Below are 19,616 nucleotides of genomic sequence, written 5' to 3' on the forward strand. Positions count from 1 at the left end.
AGCCCAGATGGTTATGGTTAGACCAGATGGTTAGTTCTAGACCAGATGGTTAGTGCTAGATCAGATGGTTAGTGCTAGACCAGATGGTTATGGTTAGACCAGATGGTTAGTGCTAGACCAGATTGTTATGGTTAGACCAGATGGTTATGGTTAGACCAGATGGTTTGGGCTAGACCAGATGGTTAGGACTAGACCAGATGGTTAGTGCTAGACCAGATGGTTAGGGCTAAACCAGATGGTTAGTGCTAGACCATATGATTATTGTTAGACCAGATGATTTGGACTAGACCAGATGGTTAGGGCTAGACCAGATGTTTAGGTCTAGACCAGATGTTTATGGCTAGACCAGAGGGCTAGGGTTATAGACCAGACGTAAGGGCTAGCCTCACCCAAAGTGGTATATAATACCTAGGAGAGAGGGAAGAGGGGAGACAGGGACAGTGGGGGAGGTCTACCACTGGTGTGTAAGTGGTCCGCCACTGAGAGGAACTTTGCAGTGCGAAATATTTAACACAATATAATAGTTATCCATTTACTGTGTGAGCGACGCTTGAGAGCCTTCCAAGCTGAGAAGGATCATCTTCTTATCCTCTTAAAGCCAAAGAATAAATGACAATTCTTTTGTTTAATTTCCCCACAACAGTGAATAAAGGTAAACATCACTACAACAAATATTTTCAACATAAGTTATCAAAAGGTTTAGCTAGGAGTAGCTAGGGAGCCGGTCGGCCGAGCGGACAGCACGCTGGACTTGTGATCCTGTGGTCCTGGGTTAGATCCCAGGTGCCGGCAAGAAACAATGGGCAGAGTTTCTTTCACCCTATGCCCCTGTTACCTAGCAGTAAAATAGGTACCTGGGTGTTAGTCAGCTGTCACGGGCTGCTTCCTGGGGGTGGAGGCCTGGTCGAGGACCGGGCCGCGGGGACACTAAAAAAGCCACGAAATCATCTCAATATAACCTCAAGATAGGAGTAATATATTTTGTGATATATTTCCAGCGCTCCTGTGATATATTTCCAGCGCTCCTGTGATATTTTTCCTGCGCTCCTGTGATATATTTCCAGCGATCCTGTGATATTTTTCCTGCGCTCCTGTGATATATTTCCTGCGCTCCTGTGATATATTTCACAGTACCACAATGTACCACAAGGTTGTGGTACATTGTGGTAGTGCCAAGGGTGTGGTACATTGTGGTAGTGCCAAGGGTGTGGTACACTGTGGTAGTGCCAAGGTTGTGGTACACTGTGGTAGTGCCAAGGTTGTGGTACACTGTGGTAGTGCCAAGGTTGTGGTACACTGTGGTAGTGCCAAGGTTGTGGTACACTGTGGTAGTGCCAAGGTTGTGGTACACTGTGGTAGTGCCAAGGTTGTGGTACACTGTGGTAGTGCCAAAGGTGTGGTACACTGTGGTAGTACCAAGGTTGTGGTACACTGTGGTAGTGCCAAGGTTGTGGTAGTGCCAAGATTGTGGTACACTGTGGTAGTGCCAAGGTTGTGGTACACTGTGGTAGTGCCAAAGGTGTGGTACACTGTGGAAGTACCAAGGTTGTGGTACACTGTGGTAGTGCCAAGGTTGTGGTACACTGTGGTAGTGCCAAGGTTGTGGTACACTGTGGTAGTGCCAAGGTTGTGGTACACTGTGGTAGTGCCAAGGTTGTGGTACACTGTGGTAGTGCCAAGGTTGTGGTAGTGCCAAGATTGTGGTACACTGTGGTAGTGCCAAGGTTGTGGTAGTGCCAAGATTGTGGTACACTGTGGTAGTGCCAAGGTTGTGGTACACTGTGGTAGTGCCAAGGTTGTGGTACACTGTGGAAGTACCAAGGTTGTGGTACATTGTGGTAGTGCCAAGGGTGTGGTACTCTGTGGTAGTGCCAAGGATGTGGTACACTGTGGTAGTGCCAAGGTTGTGGTACACTGTGGTAGTGGCAAGGTTGTGGTACTCTGTGGTAGTGCCAAGGTTGTGGTACAAGGTTGTGGTACACTGTGGTAGTGGCAAGGTTGTGGTACACTGTGGTAGTGACAAGGTTGTGGTACACTGTGGTAGTGCCAAGGTTGTGGTACACTGTGGTAGTGGCAAGGTTGTGGTACACTGTGGTAGTGGCAAGGTTGTGGTACACTGTGGTAGTGCCAAGGGTGTGGTACACTGTGGTAGTGCCAAGGGTGTGGTACAAGGTTGTGGTACACTGTGGTAGTGGCAAGGTTATGGTACATTGTGGTAGTGGCAAGGTTGTGGTACATTGTGGTAGTGGCAAGGTTGTGGTACACTGTGGTACACCCTTGGCACTACCACAGTGTACCACACCCTTGGCACTACCACAGTGTACCACATCCTTGGTACTTCCACAGTGTACCACACCCTTGGCACTACCACAGTGTACCACACCTTTGGCACTACCACAGTGTACCACAACCTTTGTTGATGACGAGCCGGCGTGGAGGGAGTGGAGTAGGGGGGTGAGTCTTGGATGCATTTTGCCTCCTGGTCAAAACGTTTTGTGGTACTGGGAGACGTATCTTGAAGGTAGCATCTTAATCTTGAATAATAAACGTAACTTCATGTAGAGAAGAGCAGGCTCAATCTCTCTTGAAAGAGATTATCGTCACAATATACTATTTAGATGTCACGTCTGTGATGGAAAAGAAACTTTTTTTTTTTTAAACTGTGTTTTTCATGTGAGGAAAATCATCGAATCCTCTTTCTTGATTGCTTTGAAATTTTGACACAACATTGCATTCGAATAGGTGCGTGTTTTTGTATACCTACTACATACATTCCTCACCTGTGATAGGAAAAAGCTTAAAAAAAAAAAAAAACAGCTGCCATCTCGGACGTAAGAGCAACTCACGCTGTAATCTCCGAAAATTTTCAACCAATTGCTTTCAAATTTTGACACAACGTTCCATTCGAATATGTGCATGTTTTTACATACCGACTATATAGATGCTGCATCTGTGACAGGTAAAAACATGCATTTTTTTTTAAAACAGCGCCATCTGTTGCACATAATATCAACACACGCTATACTAAATGTGTTAAGATTCCATTTCAATATTTCCTAGCTGCATTGACAAACTGAATTTTCATAGGTTTTGATTTATTTTCATTTTGATTTAATTATTTTGTGTGACATTTCATTGGAATTGAGCTGCGTTGTTTACCAAACCGTTCATTTCGTAAGTAAAAGTATAGGTGCCACTCCTTTGATGGGTAATTTTTTTTTTTTAAGAAACAGTGCCATCTGTTGCACGTAAGAGCAACATGCATTATACCAAATATGTTACGAAGCCATTTCAATGTTACCGATTTAATTGATAAATTGAATTTTCATAGTTTTCGATTTATTTTCATTTTGATTTCCTATTTTGTGTTATATTGCGTTGGAATTTAGCTGTGGTGTTTACCATACTGTTTATTTCGTGAGTTTATATTTTTTTCATTGTTTTTCATTTCGTTTTTTTAACTATTTTTCTTATATTTCAGTGATTGAAACATCAGATCATTTGATGTTCCCAATTTTATGATGGGAACATTACATCATTTGGGAATACATCGGACGAGGGAGTGGGGAATGGTGGGGAGGATGAGGGAACAAGGGAGTGGGGGATGGTGTGGAGGAGGAGGGGGGACGGGGGAGTTGGGTATGGTGGGGACGAGGAGACAAGGGAATGGAGAATGGTGGGGAGGACACTGGAACAGGAGAGTGGGAGATGGTGGGGAGGACGAGGGGACAGAGGAGGGAGGGAATGAAAGGGAGGACGAGGGGACGGTGGAGTGGGTGATGGTGGGGAGGACAAAGGGATGGGGGAAGGGGAAATGTAAGGGAGGACGAGGGTACGAGGGAGGGGGGAATGGTGAGGAGGACTGGGGGACAGGGGAAGGTTGCTGTGGCTCAGCAACGCGTGTGCGTTGCTGAGCCACAGCAACGCGTGGCCGGGTACAGCTAGTTTGGTATACAAATCAATAACAGTTTTAATACTAATTTAATGGAACCTTTTGTAATGTAGCACTTTCGCAAGTGATCCATTTTCTCCATCTTATTTAAACACTTGTAATATTTTAAATATTAATTACTATATAACCGAGAGCAAATAATTATCACCATTTAAAGCCACTTTTGCAACTTTTGTAATTAATTATGCAGTGAATTTTGGTTACCCAAATGATTAACATTAGAGCAACTCTCTTACACGTTTTGTAATAATAATTTTAGCTCCCAAATGATGCCATACCAGAATGTAATATAACTACCCTCCACCCCTCCCCGCACCCCCCCCCCCCAACCCCTCCCCGCGCTCCCTTCCTGAGTAATTGAAACTCATTATGACTCCCCTTAATTACAACACTTATATAACAAGTATAAATTATTATTAAATGATTAAATCTGTCCTCACAGACTTCAGTAGCCACACACACACACACACACACACACACACACACACACACACACACACACACACACACACACACACACACACACACACACACACACACACACACACACACACACACACACACACACACACACACACACACACACACACACACACACACACACACACACACACACACATGAAGTCACTGTGATCGACTAACACTGACATCCTGTTCTCGCTCCAGCCTCGCATTACACTCCTACTGATATTGATCCCAGTCGCATATCAGTATTGGGAATTGAGTCCTCATTTGCTTTTATTTACAAATAAATATTTGCTGGGAAGTAATTACGGTCAGGATTTACGTAGAAGTTAGTTCATGCCAAGATATACGAGACTGAGGTAGATGTCTACAGATACGAAGCTGAGGTAGATGCCAACATATACAAGGCTGAGGTAGATGTCTACAGATACAAGGCTGAGGTAGATGTCTACAGATACAAGGCTGAGGTAGATGCCTACAGATACAAGGCTGAGGTAGATGTCGACAGATACGAGGCTGAGGGAGATGTCTACAGATACGAGGATGAGGTAGATATCTACAGATACGAGGCTGAGGTAGATGCCTACACATACGAGGCTGAGGTAGATGTCTACAGATACGAGGCTGAGGTAGATGCCTACAGATACGAGGCTGAGGTAGATGTCTACAGATACGAGGCTGAGGGAGATGTCTACAGATACGAGGATGAGGTAGATGCCTACAGATACGAGGCTGAGGTAGATGCCTACAGATACGAGGATGAGGCAGATGCCTACAGATACGAGGCTGAGATAGATGCCTACAGATACGAGGATGAGGTAGATGCCTACAGATACGAGGCTGAGGTAGATGCCTACAGATACGAGGCTGAGGTAGATGCCTAGAGATACGAGGCTGAAGTAGATGTCTACAGATACGAGGCTGAGGTAGATGTCTACAGATACGAGGCTGAGGTAGATGCCTACAGATACGAGGCTGAGGTAGATGCCTACAGATACGAGGCTGAGGTAGATGCTTACAGATACGACGCTGAGGTAGACGTCTACAGATACGAGACTGAGGTAGATGCCTACAGATACGAGACTGAGGTAGATGCCTACAGATACGAGGCTGAGGTAGATGTCTACAGATACTGAGGTAGATGTCTACAGATACGAGGCTGAGGTAGATGCTTACTGATACGAGGGTGAGGTAGATGCTGGTAGATACATATAGTCAAATAGACGACTAATGATGCAACAGTTGTACACATCCCAGAAGGTAGAATAATTAATCCAATGTCTTCACATATGAGGTAGATGCAGGTAGATGCAGTATTCAGGTAAATGTCTACAGATGCATGATGGGTTACATACAATATTCTGGTAGATGTCTACAGCTAAAATAGTGAAGTAGATACAATAGAAATAATATACAAAGGAAAGAAATTCATGTTGGTGGACAGAATATGAAGTCACTGCACTCCGATATATGTATGAGGCTAATACTGGTAGATATAAAGGGGGAATGTAGACGCAGGTAGATGAGATAGTGGGGAATGTACTGGTAGATAAATGGGTGGTGCAGGTGAGGGTAGAAGAAGAACACTCACACCTCTCCTACCCTCACGCTACCTCATATCTCACTCCTCATCCCCCCTACCCCTCACCCTACCTCATATCTCAACCCTCACACCTCCCCTACCCTCACCCTATCTCATATCTCACCCCTCACACACCCCTACCCTCACCCTACCTAATATCTCACCCCACACACCCCCTACCCCTCACCCTACCTAATATCTCACCCCTCACACCTCCGCTACCCTCACCTTACCTCATATCTCACCCCTCACACCCCCTACCCCTCACACACCCCCTACCCCTCACCCTACCTCATATCCCACCCCTCACACCTCCCCTACCCTCACCCTATCTCATATCTCACCCCTCACACCTCCCCAAACCGTCACCCTACCTAATATCTCACCCCTCACACCTCCCCTACCCTCACCCTACCTCATATCTCACCCCTCACACCCCCCTACCCCTCACACACCCCCTATCCCTCACCCTACCTCATGTCCCAACCCTCACACCTCCCCAAACCGTCACCCTACCTAATATCTCACCCCTCACACCTCCCCTACCCTCACCCTACCTCATATCTCACCCCTCCCCTACCCTCACCCTACCTAATATCTCACCCCTCACACCTCCCCTACCCCTCACCCTACCTAATCTCACCCCTCACACCCCCCTACCCCTCACCCTACCTCATATCTCACCCTTCACACCTCCCCAACACTCACTCTACCTCATATCTCACCCCCCTCACACCTCCCGTTGCCCCACCCTACCTTATATCTCACCCCTCACTCCCTCCTTCCCCTCACCCCTACCTCATATCCCACCCCCTCACAACTACCCTACCCCTCACCCTACCTAATATCTCACCCCTCCCCTACCCTCACCCTACCTCATATCTCACCCCCTCCACATGAGGTCATGTGTCCTGGGGCGGCGCTCCCCCCCCCCCCACTTTGTACTGGCATACAAAAGGTAAAGTGTTTAACACTGTGGGACGTGAACACGGGGACACAGGTGGAGACTGAGTACCCACATGACCCACACGGACGCTACACACAACTTTTTCATTTACAGAGTAGTTAACAAATGAAATGCATTAGGAAGTGACATGGTGGAGGCTGACTCCATACACAGTTTATAGTGCAGTTATGATAGAGCCCAATAAGCTCCGTAACCTGTACACCAGTTGAATGACAGTTGAGAGGCGGGACCAAAGAGCCAGAGCTCAACCCCCGGCTGAACAACTAGGTGAGTACACACACACTGCTCTTATCTGTCCCTCTGCAAAGTGTAATAAGTTATTACAAAGCAATATACGCGGAGAATGACAACGAATGAACTAGTGGAGGAAAACTCGGAAAATTTGCGATGAATTAAACACCAGTTTTCATGGTGTTGATGAGTGAGCCGCAATGGCTGCCAGTTCTACCAGAGTGGCAATTGTTGGACGAGACACTGATCAATATTAAGCTGCCAGAATAGTAAGTAATGACACCACTCACTGACACCAGAGAATGACTGAACGAGCTGGATGACTGACTGAACGAGCTGGATGACTGACTGAACGAGCTGGATGACTGTGTGAACAAGCTGGATGACTGACTGGACGAGCTGGATGACTGTGTGAACAAGCTGGATGACTGACTGGACGAGCTGGATGATTGACTGGACGAGCTGGATGACTGTGTGAACAAGCTGGATGACTGACTGGACGAGCTGGATGACTGTGTGAACAAGCTGGATGACTGACTGGACGAGCTGGATGACTGACTGGACGAGCTGGATGACTGTGCGAACAAGCTGGATGACTGACTGGACGAGCTGGATGACTGTGTGAACAAGCTGGATGACTGACTGGACGAGCTGGATGACTGACTGGACGAGCTGGATGACTGACTGAACAAGCTGGATGACTGACTGGACGAGCTGGATGACTGACTGGACGAGCTGGATGACTGACTGAACAAGCTGGATGACTGACTGAACGAGCTGGATGACTGACTGGACGAGCTGGATGACTGACTGGACGAGCTGGATGACTGACTGAACAAGCTGGATGACTGACTGGACGAGCTGGATGACTGACTGAACAAGCTGGATGACTGACTGGACGAGCTGGATGACTGACTGGACGAGCTGGATGATTGACTGAATAAGCTGGATGACTGACTGAACGAGCTGGATGACTGACTGAATGAGCTGGATGACTGACTGAATGAGCTGGATGACTGACTGAACGAGCTGGATGACTGACTGAACAAGCTGGATGACTGACTGAACGAGCTGGATGACTGACTGAACAAGCTGGATGACTGACTGATCGAGCTGGATGACTGACTGAACGAGCTGAATGACTGACTGAACGAGCTGGATGACTGACTGAACAAGCTGGATGACTGACTGAACGAGCTGGATGACTGACTGAACGAGCTGGATGACTGACTGAACGAGCTGGATGACTGACTGAACAAGCTGGATGACTGACTGAACGAGCAGGATGACTGACTGAACGAGCAGGATGACTGACTGAACAAGCTGGATGACTGACTGAACGAGCTGGATGACTGACTGAACGAGCTGGATGACTGACTGAACGAGCTGGATGACTGTGTGAACGAGCTGGATGTCTGACTGAACGAGCTGGATGACTGACTGAACGAGCTGGATGACTGACTGAACGAGCTGGATGACTGACTGAACGAGCTGGATGACTGACTGAACGAGCTGGATGACTGACTGAACGAGCTGGATGACTGACTGAACGAGCTGGATGACTGACTGAACGAGCTGGATGACTGACTGAACGAGCTGGATGACTGACTGAACGAGCTGGATGACTGACTGAACGAGCTGGATGACTGACTGAACGAGCTAGATGACTGACTGAACGAGCTGGATGACTGACTGAACGAGCTGGATGACTGACTGAACGAGCTGGATGAATGACTGAACGAGCTGGATGACTGACTGAACGAGCTGGATGACTGACTGAACGAGCTGGATGAATGACTGAACGAGCTGGATGACTGACTGAACGAGCTGGATGACTGACTGAACCAGCTGGATGAATGACTGAACGAGCTGGATGACTGACTGAACGAGCTGGATGACTGACTGAACGAAAGGATGACTGACTGAACGAGCTGGATGACTGACTGAACGAGTTGGATGACTGACTGAACGAGCTGGATGAATAACTGAACGAGCTGGATGACTGACTGAACGAGCTGGATGACTGACTGAACGAGCTGGATGACTGACTGAACGAGCTGGATGACTGACTGAACGAGCTGGATAACTGACTGAACGAGCTGGATGACTGACTGAACGAGCTGGATGAATGACTGAACGAGCTGGATGACTGACTGAACGAGCTGGATGACTGACTGAACGAGCTGGATGAATGACTGAACGAGCTGGATGACTGACTGAACGAGCTGGATGACTGACTGAACGAAAGGATGACTGACTGAACGAGCTGGATGACTGACTGAACGAGTTGGATGACTGACTGAACGAGCTGGATGACTAACTGAACGAGCTGGATGACTGACTGAACGAGCTGGATGACTGACTGAACGAGGTGGATGACTGACTGAACGAGCTGGATGACTGACTGAACGAGCTGGATGACTGATTGAAACAGCTTGATTTATCGCCAGTAGAAAAGAGGAGAGAGAGAGTAGAGCTGAGAAAGAGACACGATACTTAGGGTTACTATACAGAGTGGAGAACAGAGATGTTAAGAACAAACGCCAGTAGAATAGTTGGAAAGGTCTGGGAACTTGAGGAGCAGATAAGCCATATAGATGTTTGACAGTTCTGTTTAGCGTAAGATTGTAATGTTTATGATTAAGTCTCCGTGGTGTAGTGGTAAGACACTCGCCTGGCGTTCCGCGAGCGCTATGTCATGGGTTCGTATCCTGGCCGGGGAGGATTTACTGGGCGCAATTCCTTAACTGTAGCCTCTGTTTAACGCAACAGTAAAATGTGTACTTGGATGAAAAAACGATTCTTCGCGGCAGGGGATCGTATTCCAGGGACCATAGGATTAAGGACTTGCCCGAAACGCTACGCGTACTAGTGGCTGTACAAGAATGTAATGTACAAGAATGTAACATGTAATGTCCCGAGGGTCGAGTTTACTAGGCAGCGCCACTCATCCTGTGAGTGAACATGACGCCATATAGCAGCATGAACAACACTCCCCAATAGGAAGAAAACCCGCTGGGTTGCTCGTCCTGTCACCCAGACACAGCTGGGACTTGCTTAACTGTCTCACGAGAACAGCTTCTCAAACAAGAAGATTAACATTCATCAACCCCCAAAATCTTACTTTATCTTGCGGGTTCAAAATGGAGTAATCTTATGAGAACAATATTTATATTTGATAGATAGTATTTTCCTAAGTCAAGCCATGTGTGGTTTATTATGCTACACATATTTGTGATGTCTCTCAGATGTTGACATTGTCTCAGGTAGTGGTCAAGGCGGTGTCCGTCACTCTCACCATAGATTCTGCAACTCCGCTGCTCAACTGTTGTTTCCATCCCAAGTGTCCGTGGATATTGGAGTATATCTCCAACACTGCCAACTGAGGCGTGCAGGAACATCTCCAGCATTGGACACGCTGCCAAACATTCTCACGTCTTTTGAAACGCTAAATCAGGACTCTTTCTAGGCAATCTACACAGATTTTGTTAGGCCAATGTAAGATGCAGAAAGATTTACAAATGAAGAAAATGTAGAACGGTTTAGAACAAGATTTGTGCCTGAACTAAGAGCGGACATGACCACGACACACAGCATACTGAGCAGAATAGAATACTCTCTCTCTCTCTCTCTCTCTCTCTCTCTCTCTCTCTCTCTCTCTCTCTCTCTCTCTCTCTCTCTCTCTCTCTCTCTCTCTCTCTCTCTCTCTCTCTCTCTCTCTCTCTCTCTCTCTCTCTCTCTCTCTCTCTTTCTCTTTCTCTTTCTCTTTCTCTTTCTCTCTCTCTCTCTCTCTCTCGCTCTCGCTCTCGCTCTCGCTCTCGCTCTCGCTCTCGCTCTCGCTCTCGCTCTCGCTCTCTCTCTCGCTCTCGCTCTCGCTCTCGCTCTCGCTCTCTCTCTCTCTCTCATTCTCTCACTGTCCCACCCTATCTCACAATTATCTAGATATAGCGGGCAATGAATGAACAGTCGATATTTGAAGACAAACTATTTGCATTGAGACCTGGAAAGTACGCGAGTGTGGGAGGCCATCAGCCGAGGGAAGAGCTTCACGCGGGGAGCTGCTTACAGGACTTAAACAGGTGAGGGGGCGAGGAGCCGGGGGGACGGGGGGTAGAATATAGAGTGGGCGACGCCGGGTCTACCCACTTGACGCCCCGAGAGCCAACACCACACACGCCCGGCGCCACACTCCACGTGTGAAGGGTCTATAGGTCCTGGCAAGGTTTTACCCTCGTGGCGTAATGGTTTGGTGCTGGTGGAGCGGTGCTCTCCACGCCCCCGCGCTCTCAACCATCAACGTGTTCTAGTCAACTACATGTACTCATCTTGACCTGTGTGTGTGTGTGTAGTCAACTACATGTACTCATCTTGACCTGTGTGTGTGTGTGTAGTCAACTACATGTACTCATCTTGACCTGTGTGTGTGTGTAGTCAACTATATGTACTCATCTGACCTGTGTGTGTGTGTAGTCAACTACATGTACTCATCTGACCTGTGTGTGTGTGTAGTCAACTACATGTACTCATCTTTACCTGTGTGTGTGTGTACTCAACTACATGTACTCATCTTCACCTGTGTGTGTGTGTAGTCAACTACATGTACTCATCTTCACCTGTGTGTGTGTGTGTAGTCAACTACATGTACTCATCTTGACCTGTGTGTGTGTGTACTCAACTACATGTACTCATCTTGACCTGTGTGTGTGTGTAGTCAACTACATGTACTCATCTTGACCTGTGTGTGTGTGTAGTCAACTACATGTACTCATCTGGACCTGTGTGTGTGTGTAGTCAACTACATGTACTCATCTTGACCTGTGTGTGTGTGTACTCAACTACATGTACTCATCTTCACCTGTGTGTGTGTGTAGTCAACTACATGTACTCATCTTGACCTGTGTGTGTGTGTACTCAACTACATGTACTCATCTTCACCTGTGTGTGTGTGTAGTCAACTACATGTACTCATCTTGACCTGTGTGTGTGTGTAGTCAACTACATGTACTCATCTGACCTGTGTGTGTGTGTGTAGTCAACTACATGTACTCATCTGGACCTGTGTGTGTGTGTAGTCAACTACATGTACTCATCTTGACCTGTGTGTGTGTGTACTCAACTACATGTACTCATCTTCACCTGTGTGTGTGTGTAGTCAACTACATGTACTCATCTTGACCTGTGTGTGTGTGTACTCAACTACATGTACTCATCTTCACCTGTGTGTGTGTGTAGTCAACTACATGTACTCATCTTGACCTGTGTGTGTGTGTAGTCAACTACATGTACTCATCTGACCTGTGTGTGTGTGTGTAGTCAACTACATGTACTCATCTGGACCTGTGTGTGTGTGTAGTCAACTACATGTACTCATCTTGACCTGTGTGTGTGTGTACTGAACTACATTTACTCATCTTGACCTGTGTGTGTGTGTACTCAACTACATGTACTCATCTTCACCTGTGTGTGTGTGTAGTCAACTACATGTACTCATCTTGACCTGTGTGTGTGTGTGTAGTCAACTACATGTACTCATCTTGACCTGTGTGTGTGTGTACTCAACTACATGTACTCATCTTGACCTGTGTGTGTGTGTGTAGTCAACTACATGTACTCATCTTGACCTGTGTGTGTGTGTGTAGTCAACTACATGTACTCATCTTGACCTGTGTGTGTGTGTGTAGTCAACTACATGTACTCATCTTGACCTGTGTGTGTGTGTGTAGTCAACTACATGTACTCATCTTGACCTGTGTGTGTGTGTGTAGTCAACTACATGTACTCATCTTGACCTGTGTGTGTGTGTAGTCAACTATATGTACTCATCTTGACCTGTGTGTGTGTGTAGTCAACTATATGTACTCATCTTGACCTGTGTGTGTGTGTAGTCAAGTATATGTACTCATCTTGACCTGTGTGTGTGTGTAGTCAACTATATGTACTCATCTTGACGTGTGTGTGTGTGTAGTCAACTACATGTACTCATCTTGACCTGTGTGTGTGTGTGTAGTCAACTACATGTACTCATCTTCACCTGTGTGTGTGTGTAGTCAACTATATGTACTCATCTTGACCTGTGTGTGTGTGTAGTCAACTATATGTACTCATCTTGACCTGTGTGTGTGTGTAGTCAACTACATGTACTCATCTTGACCTGTGTGTGTGTGTACTCAACTACATGTACTCATCTTCACCTGTGTGTGTGTGTAGTCAACTATATGTACTCATCTGACCTGTGTGTGTGTGTAGTCAACTATATGTACTTATCTGACCTGTGTGTGTGTGTAGTCAACTATATGTACTCATCTTGACCTGTGTGTGTGTGTAGTCAACTATATGTACTCATCTTGACCTGTGTGTGTGTGTAGTCAACTATATGTACTCATCTTGACCTGTTTGTGTGTGTAGTCAACTACATGTACTCATCTGACCTGTGTGTGTGTGTAGTCAACTACATGTACTCATCTTGACCTGTGTGTGTGTGTAGTCAACTATATGTACTCATCTGACCTGTGTGTGTGTGTAGTCAACTGCATGTACTCATCTGACCTGTGTGTGTGTGTAGTCAACTACATGTACTCATCTTGATATGCTTGCAGGGTCGAGCTAGGCTCCTGGCCCCCGCCTTCCGGACGTTATAAGATTAATACAATGAATCATTTCTCACGCCTTTATTATATTTGCATTTAAAATTAAGAATCCAGTTGGATTCAACGACTTTTACGTCTAATATAAATCACTTATTGACAGCTAAGGCAACGCAACTTCTCTGTGCCTCATTTATGTTTGTAGTTTCCATCTATGACCTCACGTTCTGCTGTTAATAGATTTGAACTCCGCTGCTTTGTCTATTTGTTCAGTTTACTTTAGAATCTTATAAGTTGCTATCATGTCACCCCTTCCCCCCCATCTCTCTTTTCCTCCAGTGTGGTAAGGTTCAGTTCTCTCAGCCTTTCCTCATAGCTCAATTCCTTCAGCTCAGGAACGAGTTTTTTTTTTGCATATCTTTGCATGAACCCGATCTAGTTTCTCCTTAAAAATGGAAAAGGTTCAATTCTTTTTGGTAAGGGCTGCATGCTAGCGATGCATATTCAGGAGTTGGCCGCATCTTCGCTTTATACAGAGCCTCGACAGCTCCTTGTCCAAGTTTCTGAAGGAGTCACTAACGTTGGCAAGTATGATATGTGAAGTTGTTGTTATTTGGTTAATGTTGGCTTTTGGCATCAGGTCTGAGAAGATATCCACTACCAAGTCTTTCTCTTTTTCTGATTTAGGAATCTGTCTTCATTTCATCCTACACTGTTGTACTGGTCTTCCCTTCATCCTACACTGTTGTACTGGTCTTCCCTTCATCCTACACTGTTGTACTGGTCTTCCCTTCATCCTACACTGTTGTACTGGTCTTCCCTTCATCCTACACTGTTGTACTGGTCTTCCCTTCATCCTACACTGTTGTACTGGTCTTCCCTTAATCCTTCACTGTTGTACTGGTCTTCCCTTCATCCTTCACTGCTGTACTGGTCTTCCCTTCATCCTACACTGCTGTACTGGTCTTCCCTTCATCCTACACTGTAGTACTGGTCTTCATCCTACACGGTTGTACTGGTTTTCCCTTCATCCTACACTGCTGTACTGGTCTTCCCTTCATCCTACACTGTAGTACTGGTCTTCATCCTACACTGTTGTACTGGTCTTCCCTTCATCCTTCACTGCTGTACTGGTCTTACCTTCATCCTACACTGCTGTACTGGTCTTCATCCTACACTGTTGTACTGGTCTTCCCTTCATCCTTCACTGCTGTACTGGTCTTCCCTTCATCCTATACTGCTGTACTGGTCTTCCCTTCATCCTATACTGCTGTACTGGTCTTCCCTTCATCCTTCACTGCTGTACTGGTCTTCCCTTCATCCTACACTGCTGTACTGGTCTTCCCTTCATCCTACACTGTAGTACTGGTCTTCATCCTACACTGTTGTATTGGTTTTCCCTTCATCCTACACTGCTGTACTGGTCTTCATCCTATACTGCTGTACTGGTCTTCTCTTCATCCTACACTGCTGTACTGGTCTTCTCTTCATCCTACACTGCTGTACTGGTCTTCATCCTACACTGCTGTACTGGTCTTCTCTTCATCCTACACTGCTGTACTGGTCTTCATCCTACACTGCTGTACTGGTCTTCTCTTCATCCTACACTGCTGTACTGGTCTTCATCCTACACTGTTGTACTGGTCTTCCCTTCATCCTACACTGCTGTACTGGTCTTCCCATCATCCTACACTGCACATTCTGCCATGTGTGCACAAGGTTCGGTTTTGTAAATACAAGACTCAAGTATACCATGTTGGGTGTCTGGGGAAAACTCGTGTCATCAGAAGGACCAAGGTACTGGGAGGGCCGTCGTGTACCTGGATGTTTGTTAATAACAGCCAGGAGAAGTGTTGTATGTCAACTAGTTAACTCCAGGGAGCCAGTCTCCAGAAACAGTGAGGAGGAACGGTTGTCAGTCGTGGTCACGCGAGGGAACAAGGGCCCAGTCTTAGTCCTCCGCCATGATGTAGTTGTGAGGGCGCGGCCTCTAGTCACCAGGAGAGACTGCTCCTCATTGGTCGAGGCATCAGTGATCAGTGCCTGATTGTTTTCTCTTTATTTAATAAAATGCATTATTAATCATATATACATAAGTTTTACAAGGCAATACTACATTACATATACAGTAGTATAATGGTCAGTAAACAAGTGTTTCATTATCACAGAACTTGAACTTTAAACCCCTAAATGTTATATTTATTTTTCTTTAAATGATTTACAATATAGCAGATTATATTTACATTAATTTACAGGGAAAATTATTAGATTTATATATATTTTATTTAATTCTCATTGGGTAATATCACACACAGATCAGGAGCGTGGGGGAGAGCCTGGGAGTGCTCGGGACAGCCTGCCAGCACCTCGGAGTGCTCGGGACAGCCTGCCAGCACCTCGGAGTGCTCGGGACAGCCTGCCAGCACCTCGGAGTGCTCGGGACAGCCTGCCAGCACCTCGGAGTGCTCGGGACTGCCTGCCAGCACCTCGGAGTGCTCGGGACAGCCTGCCAGCACCTCGGAGTGCTCGGGACAGCCTGCCAGCACCTCGGAGTGCTCGGGACAGCCTGCCAGCACCTCGGAGTGCTCGGGACAGCCTGCCAGCACCTCGGAGTGCTCGGGACAGCCTGCCAGCACCTCGGAGTGCTCGGGACAGCCTGCCAGCACCTGGGAGTGCTCGGGACAGCCTGCCAGCACCTCGGAGTGCTCGGGACAGCCTGCCAGCACCTGGGAGTGCTCGGGACAGCCTGCCAGCACCTCGGAGTGCTCAGGACAGCCTGCCAGCACCTCGGAGTGCTCGGGACAGCCTGCCAGCACCTGGGAGTGCTCGGGACAGCCTGCCAGCACCTCTGAAGTTGTCTGTCATCTTACTGAGACTGGAGGCTCTCCGCTGACGGCCACCGCCTATATTACCCGCCTAAACCAAGTTAATTAATATCTCTTCATCTGCCTAATTTCATTTAGTGTGACTCGCTGCAGAATCCGGTTGGCGATATATGTTAATTAATTTTTGTACGAGTGATGGCTTAGGAGAGAGATGGTGAACACCCGCAAGAAGCACCTACTCTTGCCTGTGTTATATCAGTGAACATCGTGAACATCCGTGAGTCCAGGATCACCAGAACGGGTTATCTATAGCGTCCATCGACTCCCCATTGATGCCGTTAATTGTTGGAGTGAAGTGAGTTTATTTTAGAAGCAAACTGGTGGACTTGATGATTTCTTCCTCCAGAGGCAACCTGCCACATGAGGTCACCCTGTGAGTGTGAGCTTACCCTGCCACCCTGTGTGTGTGAGTGTGCTCACCCTGCCACCCTGTGTGTGTGTGTGTGTGTGTGTGTGTGTGTGTGTGAGCTCACCCTGCCACCCTGTGCGTGTGCTCTCACCCTACCACCCTGTGTGTGTGGGCTCACCCTGTGTGTGTGTGCTCACCCTACCACCCTGTGTGTGTGTGCTCACCTTACCACCCTGTGTGTCTTGTCACCTAAGGGTGAACCAAAGGGCAATCCTGTTAGTAATGTTTCTTCTGCCTGACGTGTTTGTGGTCACTGTAAACGTGCAAACCACCCTACTAGCCATTGTTGGCAACTGTACCTGGAAAAAAACCCAATGCTCTCGTTGTGACACAGGGCTTGAGGCCTTCTGAAGGGTTAGGGAGTAAGACCTCCAACCCACAGTGGTTGAACCTGCTTACCCCTTTCTTATCGATAGGGAGACTACTTTTGTCTGTGTGTTCTTCCTGGAAGGACGTGGTGATCTTCCGAGACACTAGTGCCATCCAGACTTTAATTTTAGAGAGTGCATTGCAAGGTGCCAACACTCTCGACACTGGAGAGGTGGTACTGGTCGAGGGTGTCACTAGTGATACTCGAGCAGTACCCCTCCGTAAGGTTACCCTGGAATCTGATTTCCACAAGGGTGTTTGTACAGTCGGAGTCACTTCTTACCTACCTTTCCCTAATGTTGATGTAATATTGGGCAATTATTTAGCTGGGGATACGGTAGGGGACTCCAGACTGCCTATTATGTTGCCTACCCCTAAGGCTTTCCTGGATCTACCCGCCGCAGAGGATAATGTTGTGTACCCTGCGTGTGCGGTGACCAGGTCTATGGGACTTAAATGTAAGGGTAGCCCTGTGCTTGCCAAGGTGGTAAATCCCGAGGACACGAGGAACTTTCCGAGTGGGGAAAGCCAAGTGGACCTTACGGACACATTCATGGCCCGACTCGATGACGTGGCCGAGGACACTGTGGAGAGCCTGCCATCGCCTCCTACCGAGAGTAGTGAGGAGGTGGAGGAGAACACTGTTGAGCCTCGGCCAATGGCATCTGATCAAGGCCTGGACACCTCCTTGAGTGAGTTACAGAAAGCTGACCCCAGTCTTGCAGAATGTCACGAAGTAGCCCTCTCTAAGGAGGAAATTGCAGACGCAGCAACTGGGTACTACTACAATGATCAGATTTTGATGAGAAAATGGAGACCACAGAGTGCTCCCTTCTCAAATGAGTGGGAGCTGCTCATGGTGATCCTATGGGGGGACATCAAGGTATTAATATTACTTATCACAAAATTTTCAAAAAAATTTTTTGGCCCAAGCTGAAAGGCGATGTGATAAAATTTTGTTATTCATGTATTGCTTGTCAGCTTTTTTGGGAACCAAACCAGACACCACCTAAAGCTCCTCTAAGGCCTATTGTCGTGCCGGAGGAAACATTTTCTCATGTGGTAATGGACTGTGTTGGTCCATTACCTAGAACTAAGTCTGGTAATATTTACCTGATCATGATGTGTATCACGACCTGTTACCCAGAGGCTTTTGCTGTAAGGAACATCCAGGCAAAGACTGTTGTTGCTCGTATGTTGCAATTTTTTTTCTACTTTTGGACTGCCTCGGGTCGTGCAAACTGACAATGGAACTAATTTTAAGTCTGATGTTTTTGAACAATTCTGTAAGGACCATGGAATAACTCATAAGGTTTCCAGCCCATACCATCCACAGAGTCAGGGGGTAATTGAGCGGTTCCATCTAACTCTGAAGCAGATGTTGAAGAGATCGTGAGAGAGTTCCCACAGCTTCTGGGATGAGAACTTGCCTTATGTTTTGTTTGCTGCTCAAGAGGGGTTACAAAGTTCACTGGGTTGTTCTCCTTTTGAGTTAGTTTTTGGCCATAAAGTTCGTGGACCCTTGCAGATGTTACAGGAGAATCTGTTAGGGAACATAACGTTAACTGAAGGTTCGGCTTTCTTTGCGCAACACCTCCAGAGGAGTCAACCCGTTCTCGCACTTGTTTACAGTCAATATTGGCCTATTTAATAAGTGCATATGTGACATACTAATTGATTGTGAATATTTTAGTTTACCTTGAAAACCTTCATAGAAAACACCGACCTCACCTAACCTTCTTAGTATGTTAAGATAAGCATCTTATTGCTTCTTAATTACAATTATTACTTAACCTATACCGTTGATAGGTTAAGTAACAATTGTAAATAAGAAGCAATAAGATGCTATAGAACCTATTAGATTAATTTTAGATGCTATAGATTAACTATCCATAGAACGAGTAAAGTAGACAGTATTGTACGTCAGTGAAGATTTGTAATGTGTATAAGATGCACGATCAATTAGGCTCTTCCCGGCAACCACAACAACTCGGGAGCTCGGCGGCTGGACGCTGGTTCCTTCTTCTCTGTTCAGACTGTGTGGTGTAAAGATCTCCCTGTGGGACTCTGCCTTGATTCTCCGCCTTCTCTCTTTCCCTTACCTCATGTTACTGTAACTACAAAGTTAAGTACCTTTATGTGTAACCATGCTAACTGCGGGAATTGTAAGAC

The 19,616-nt window shown here is 46.7% G+C and overlaps 2 protein-coding genes across 2 annotated transcripts; one reads left to right on the top strand and one right to left on the bottom strand.

Annotated features, from left to right (window-relative positions):
* Positions 1-7: 7 nt before the first annotated feature.
* On the top strand, positions 8-5,301 carry LOC138354798 (retinitis pigmentosa 1-like 1 protein). Its single transcript, XM_069309292.1, has 2 exons — positions 8-16; positions 4,744-5,301. The coding sequence occupies exons 1-2, from the start codon at positions 8-10 to the stop codon at positions 5,299-5,301; spliced, it is 567 nt and encodes a 188-aa protein (XP_069165393.1).
* Positions 5,302-7,254: 1,953 nt separating this feature from the next.
* LOC138354799 (uncharacterized) lies at positions 7,255-17,558 on the bottom strand. The gene is made up of 4 exons (XM_069309293.1): positions 17,475-17,558; positions 16,093-16,627; positions 7,488-9,673; positions 7,255-7,266 (listed from the first exon to the last, which is right to left on the bottom strand). The coding sequence occupies exons 1-4, from the start codon at positions 17,556-17,558 to the stop codon at positions 7,255-7,257; spliced, it is 2,817 nt and encodes a 938-aa protein (XP_069165394.1).
* Positions 17,559-19,616: the final 2,058 nt, after the last annotated feature.

Source organism: Procambarus clarkii, chromosome 64, assembly GCF_040958095.1.
Source record: "Procambarus clarkii isolate CNS0578487 chromosome 64, FALCON_Pclarkii_2.0, whole genome shotgun sequence".
Classification (NCBI taxonomy): Eukaryota; Metazoa; Arthropoda; class Malacostraca; order Decapoda; family Cambaridae; genus Procambarus; species Procambarus clarkii.